A 7,399-nucleotide genomic window follows, 5' to 3' on the forward strand; every position below is an offset into this window, starting at 1 on the left:
CTTCCCTGGTGGCTCAGCAGGAAAGAATCTGCCTGCCAAGGCACAAGATGCAGGTTCAATCCCTGCATTGGGACGATCGCCTAGAGAAGGAAATGGCGACCCACTGCAGTATTCTTGCCTGGGAAACCCTATGGACAGAGGAGCCTGCCGGGCTACAGCCCATGGGGTCGCAAAGAGTCTCATGCAACTTAGTGACTAAACAACAAGATACTAGAGTGGGTGGAGGAGGAGAAGGTATGGAAATAGTCAGTGAATACTGATGAGTGTTTGAAAGATCTGACTGTGAAGAGGAGCAAGAGGACAGTAACTGGGGTGCGGCATGAAATCAAGAAAGAGGGCAGTTGATGGAAAGAAAAGGAAAAAGACACAGAGGCAAATCGACAAGAGGAAGGAGTAACGGGGATAAGGTTGTAAAGGGTAGCATCTACCTTAGACAGGAAGACACAGGGCAACTGACTCAAGGGTGTAGATATACCTACCTTTCCAAGTTTAAGGGTGAAAAAAGAGTTCAAGCCTTTTGGCTTCTTTCTGTGTGACTAGGAGACTAAGGGATCGGTTGGAGGTTAAAGATTTGATGAGCGTGGAAAAGGTCTGAAATAGACAATGCTATGAACAGGACAGGGGTGACCAGATAACCCTCCAAGGATTGTCAGTGTTAATGGCTGCTTACCCACAAGCCTATAGGTCTACTCAGCCAGGCTGACATGGGTCACAGTACTAGTAAACCATGCAGCTGAAACTCAGGCATAGGTCATTGAACTCTACAATCTAGTTTTTTCCCTTTCTACAATTCTAAGATGTTTAAGTTTTTACTTGAACTATGATAAAAAGCACATAGCATAGAATTTTCCATCTTAAATGTTTTTAAGTATGCAGTTCAGTAGCATTAAGGGCAATCATACTGTTATATAACAGATCTCCAGAACTCTTTCATCTTGCAAAACTGAAATTTTGTACCTGTTAAACAAGCCCTCATTTCCCCCTCCCCCCTCAGCCTCTGGCAACCAACATTTTTTGCTTCTGTGAGTGTGACTACTTTCAATCCCTCACATAAGTAGAATTATACAGTATTTGTCTTTTTGTTACTGGCTTACTTCACTTAGCAGAAAGTCTTCAAGGTTTTAGCATAGGACAGGATTTCCTTTTCAAAGCTGAGTAACATTCCATTATAGATGTGCAGACCACACTATTTACCCATTAACTTGTCAATGGGCGTTTGGGTTACTTTCCTGGACATCTTTTTTTTATTTTTAACATTCTCCTGGGACTTCCCTGGTGGTTCAGCGGCTAAGACTCCACACTCCCAATGCAGGGGGCCGGGTTCGATGTCTGGTCAGGGAACTAGATCACACATGTCACAACTAAAGATCTCGCACGCCACAACTAAGACACAGTGTAGCCATATAAATAAATAAGTATATATATATTAAAAAAAATTTCTCCTGACTCAGCTCTTAAAAATGTTTCCTTTCTATGTGGCCAATTAAACACTCCTGCCACAAGGCATTATTATACAATCTATACTCTTTGCAGCTGTTGGCAACAGCAATTTCCTTCAATGATTTATGTTTAAGAATAGCAACTTACAATGAGTATATATACTAAAGAAAAGTATGCTAAGTCGCTTCAGTCATGTTCGACTCTGTGCGACCCCACAGACGGCAGCCCACCAGGCTCTGCCATCCCTGGGATTCTCCAGGCAAGAACACTGGAGTGGGTTGCCATTTCCTTCTCCAATGCATGAAAGTGAAAAGTTAAAGTGAAGTCGCTCAGTCGTGTCCGACTCTTCGTGACCCCATGGACTGCAGCCCACCAGGCTCCTGCATCCATCGGATTTCCCAGGCAAGAGTACTGGAGTGGGGTGCCCTTGCCTTCTCCAAAGAAAAGTATATAATCACACATATAACATGCAAGACTTGTTTTAAGTTTACATCTGGGTGGGAGGGCAGGACAGCAATATTAAGAAAGTAACTTCACCGCTAACATTTAGATACATGAAAATTCTATGTAATGAAATGAATTAGGTTTTGCTTAAGCAGGGCTTCCCTGGTGGCTCAGACGGTGGAAAATGTCTGCTGTAATGCAGGAGACCTAGATTCTATCCCTGGGTCAGAAAGATTGCCTGGAGAAGGGAATGGCAACCCACTCCAGTATTCTTGCCTGGAGAATTCCATGGACAGAGGAGCCTGGTGGGCTGCAGTCCACAGGGGTTGCAAAGAGTCAGACATGACTGAGTGACTAACACTTTCACAAGTAGGATCACGTAGAAATGTAAGTATCAAAGACTGGCTTCAAGGGAAAAAAAAAAAACAAAAAACTGGCTTTAAATCATTAGCTGTATAACCTTGAAGAAGTTAAGTACTCTAAGACTCTTATCTCCAAATCTGTAAAATGATGTATTTAATACCAACTACCCCAGAGCTGTATAAGACAGACTAAATGAAAACACAACTCTAGGTCTAGTGCCTGGAAAATAGGAGGTGCTCAATAAACAGAATTCATTATTACAAAATAATTTATCATAGTGGTTCTGAAAGGGTTTGATTTACAAAAGTCAGATTTAGACAAGTTTTCAAAAATATCATCATGTGAAAAGAATAAGTGAAAAGTGAAAGTCGCTCAGTAGTGTCCAACTCTTTGTAACCCCGTGGACTATATACAGTCCATGGAATTCTCCAGGCCAGAATACTGGAGTGGGTAGCTGTTCCCCTCTCCAGAGGATCTTCCTAACCCAGGGATCGAACCCACACTGCAACGAAGATCTCCCGCATTGCAGGCGGATTCTTTACCAGCTGAGCCACCAGGGAAGCCCATGAAAAGAATGTATCAGCAACAAGAAAAGACTGTACAGAGACAGAAAAGGCGCCCAGCAAAAGAGTCCTCTTGAGTGAAATGCTCTACAAGCATTTACCACCCAGATATGCTCTTAACTACCCATGAAGCTTAGCACGGCTCAATCAAGGCATTCTAAGCAGGAAATTCCTCATTTCCCAGGCACGTTTCAGGCGCTACAACACTTCTGGCATCCTCGGCCCGCCCACTAGGCGCCTGCAGTGCATCCCAGGAATTGTGACAACCAGAATGCACCCACTCTTTCAAACGCCCAGGTGGGGACAGGGGTACGGGTGGGGAGGCGGGGTACTCGCCCGACTGAGAATTGACAAGAGAACCCAATCCAAGTCCTTCAAACTTTCTTCTCTCCCTTCTAGATTCTGCCCGTCCCCGACGGTCTACTGCTCCAAGGGTTCAGGAGCATCAAGGGACGGGCCACAAAAGCCAAGTCGGGAGTCACGGCACTCTGGACCACCTTCCGGATTTCAGGCTTCATAACCAAGGGACCTTGCTTTCTGTAGAACTACCCATCCACCCACCCTCACCCAACCTAGAGGGGCCCCAGCGACTATTTTGAGGTGGGAATTTTCATTTTAAGCCTGCGCTCGTGGCTGAAAAATATCTCCGGTCTCCTGGCCCCATTGCCAGAGACTTGCAAATCCTGCAGGAATTCGGACCGCACATACTGGGATAGGTAATGGAAGGCACTAGACTAGGCCCTGGTTATGAGAACTGCCCGTCCTGTTCCAGTGGACCAAGCCTCCCTGTCTCGAACCTTAAGACCCAATTCTAGGACTAGAGCCGCAATGCCGACACGCGCCATTCAAACTGGGGAGGGGCGGGACTCTAGCCCCGGAGCTAAGGAGAAGCGGGCACTTATGCACAAGTGGGGTCGTGGACTCCGAGAAAACTCACTGCCTGGGTCTCTCCCTAAAGGACGGGTCAGCACCTTGCCCACAGCTTGCATTCTGCCCCGGCCGCACCTACCCGAATTTACCGCCAACAGAGTCGCCATCTTTGAGGCGCAATAACGGAGCCCTCCAGCCGCACGGAAGCCCCAGAAGAGGGTGAGGCTGCCCGGACCGACGCCTGATAAGGAAAGTACCACGCTGTCCTTCTCGAACTGCACTCTCGACCGACCCAGGCGTACGGATACCCGAAAATCTGCCCTGAGTCACAGACGTCAATTTTCGCTGGGATTATTCCCATTCAAGTAAAGGCGAGGGCAACTAGTTCGGAGACGCGGGGTCTTCGAATTGACGTCCATCGTGCAGTGCATTCTGGGACTTGTAGTTCTGTTTCTAATGATTTCAGTTGGTTAGCTAGGGACTTCTCTGAAGTCCCGGGATTAAGACTCCGTGCTTCCACCGTAGGGAGCACAGGTCGATCTCTAGTTGGGGAAAGAAGATCTTGCGTGCCACGAAACTCATCCAAAAGGAAAAATAAATAAAAGGAGAATTTTTTTTTTTAAAGTCAGTTCACTGAAGCAGAAAAAGATTAGTTACTGAAATGACACCCACTTATGATATTATGAAAGCTGTAAATTCAAATAATCTTACTTTAAATCTTCTTGCATCACTCCCTTACTTTGGGGAGTTGAGTAGGGTGTACGGTGACAAGCCTCAAAAAGCAACTTGACCGGTTACAAACTAAATTTTCATTACATTTCATCTATACACCAAGCATATTGTGTGAATATAGTTGCATGCAATTAAACAATCATAATTTTTATTATGAAAATTTCAGATGCGTACAAAATTAGAATAATGAATGCTCAGCTTAGATAACTGGTCAATTCCTGTACCCCACTCCCAACATGAGAGATTATATTGAAGCAATTTCCAAACATATCATTTCATAAACACCAAATATCTTCCTGCCTAAGCACCTCCAAATAGCCGGACCTTCTTTTTTCACTTGCTGAATTTTAGTTTGCTAATTTTCAAACTAAAATACAGTCTTTACCATTTGCTATCACATGCCAGATATTTATTAAGAATTTATCAAACAACAAGGCACTACTGTATAGCACAGGGAAATATATTCAATATCCTGTGATAAAACATACTAAAAAAGAATATGACAAAGAAGGTAGGTATATATGTGCATAACTGAGTCACTTTGCTATACAGCAGTAATTAACACAGCACTGTAACTCAACTACATTTCAATAAAAAATAAATTTAAAAAGAATTTGTTTTAAATTAAAAACAAAATATGCCAGATATTTATTCAGTTCAGTCACTCAGTCGTGTCCAACTCTTTGCGACCCCATGAATCGCAGCATGCCAGGCCTCCCTGTCCATCACCAACTCCTGGAGTTCACTCAGACTCATGTCCATCGAGTCAGTGATGCCATCCAGCCATCTCATCCTCTGTCGTCCCCTTCTCCTCCTGCCCCCACTCCCTCCCAGCATCAGAGTCTTTTCCAATGAGTCAACTCTTCGCATGAGGTGGCCAAAGTACTGGAGTTTCAGCTTTAGCATCATTCCTTCCAAGGAAATCCAGGGCTGATCTCCTTCAGAATGGACTGGTTGGATCTCCTTGCAGTCGAAGGGACTCTTAAGAGTCTTCTCCAACACCACAGTTCAAAAGCATCAATTCTTCGGCACTCAGCTTTCTTCACAGTCCAACTCTCACATCCATACATGACCACTGGAAAACCCATAGCTTTGACTAGACGGACCTTTGTTGGCAAAGTGATGTCTCTGCTTTTGAATATGCTATCTAGGTTGGTCATAACTTGCCTTCCAAGAAGTAAGCGTCTTTTAATTTCATGGCTGCAGTCACCATCTGCAGTGATTTTGGAGCCCAGAAAAATAAAGTCTGACACTGTTTCCACTGTTTCCCCATCTATTTCCCATGAAGTGATGGGACCAGATGCCATGATCTTCCTTTTTTGAATGTTGAGCTTTAAGCCAACTTTTTCACTCTCCACTTTCACTTTCATCAAGAGGCTTTCGAATTCCTCTTCACTTTCTGCCATAAGGGTGGTGTCATCTGCATATCTGAGGTTATTGATATTTCTCCCGGCAATCTTGATTCCAGCTTGTGCTTCTTCCAGCACAGAGTTTCTCATGATGTACTCTGCACATAAGTTAAATAAGCAGGATGACAATATACAGCCTTGACGTACTCCTTTTCCTATTTGGAACCAGTCTGTTGTTACATGTCCAGTTCTAACTGTTGCTTCCTGACCTGCATACAGGTTTCTCAAGAGCCAAAAGCTCTATACAGTCAACAAAAACAAGATCAGGAGCTGACTGTGCCTCAGATCATGAACTCCTTATTGCCAAATTCAGACTTAAATTGAAAAAAGTAGGGAAAAACCACTAGACCATTCAGGTATGACCTAAATCAAATCCCTTATGAATATACAGTGGAAGGGAGAAATAGATTTAAGGGACTAGATCTGATAGATAGAGTGCCTGAAGAACTATGGATGGAGGTTCGTGACATTGTACAGGAGACAGGGATCAAGACCATCTCCATGGAAAAGAAAGGCAAAAAAGCAAAATGGCTGTCTGGGGAGGCCTTACAAATAGCTGTGAAAAGAAGAGAAGCGAAAAGCAAAGGAGAAAAGGAAAGACATAAGCATCTGAATGCAGAGTTCCAAAGAATAGCAAGAAAAGATAAGAAAGCCTTTCTTCAGCGACCAATGCAAAGAAATAGAGGAAAACAATAGAATGGGAAAGACTAGAGATCTCTTCAAGAAAATTAGAGATACCAAGGGAACATTTCATGCAAAGATGGGCTCAATAAAGGACAGAAATGGTATGGACCTAACAGAAGCAGTAGATATTAAGAAGAGGTGGCAAGAATACACATAAGAACTGTACAAAAAAGATCTTCATGACCCAGATAATCATGATGGTGTGATCACTCACCTAGAGCCAGACATCCTGGAATGTGAAGATAAGTGGGCCTTAGAAAGCATCACTACGAACAAAGCTGGTGGAGGTGATGGAATTCCAGTTGAGCTATTCCAAATCCTGAAAGATGATGCTGTGAAAGTGCTGCACTCCATATGCCAGCGAATTTGGAAAACTCAGTAGTGGCCACAGGACTGGAAAAGGTCAGTTATCATTCCAATCCCAAAGAAAGGCAATGCCAAAGAATGCTCAAACTACTGCACAGTTGCACTCATCTCACATGCTAGTAAAGTAATGCTCAAAATTCTCCAAGCCAGGCTTCAGCAATATGTGAACCATGAACTTCCTGATGTTCAAGCTGGTTTTAGAAAAGGCAGAGGAACCAGAGATCAAATTGCCAACATCCACTGGATCATGGAAAAAGCAAGAGAGTTCCAGAAAAACACCTATTTCTGCTTTATTGACTATGCCAAAGCCTTTGACTGTGTGGATCACAATAAACTGTGGAAAATTCTTCAAGATATTTATTAGAAATATTTATTAAGAACATTGTTGTCATTACATTATCTCACTTAATCCCTGAAATAATCCTACTAGGGAAATATAATTATAGCTACTTATCTCAGAGATGTTTTATGTACCTTACAACCTCACTTTCTCAACTCCTCCAACATTTCACTGAGTTTGGGACAAAT

The 7,399-nt window shown here is 43.4% G+C and overlaps 1 protein-coding gene across 1 annotated transcript in view; it reads right to left on the reverse strand.

Moving 5' to 3' along the window:
- Nucleotides 1–4,033, reverse strand: part of NUP205 (nucleoporin 205) — an 80,093-nt gene extending 76,060 nt beyond the window's left edge. Inside the window, exon 1 of the mRNA XM_027538906.1 lies at nucleotides 3,820–4,033. Within this exon, the coding sequence (XP_027394707.1) occupies nucleotides 3,820–3,847 (28 nt within the window). The 5' untranslated portion in view covers nucleotides 3,848–4,033. The remainder of the gene's footprint in view (nucleotides 1–3,819) is intronic.
- Nucleotides 4,034–7,399: the final 3,366 nt, after the last annotated feature.

This window comes from Bos indicus x Bos taurus, chromosome 4 (genome assembly GCF_003369695.1).
Source record: "Bos indicus x Bos taurus breed Angus x Brahman F1 hybrid chromosome 4, Bos_hybrid_MaternalHap_v2.0, whole genome shotgun sequence".
NCBI classification, from domain to species: Eukaryota; Metazoa; Chordata; class Mammalia; order Artiodactyla; family Bovidae; genus Bos; species Bos indicus x Bos taurus.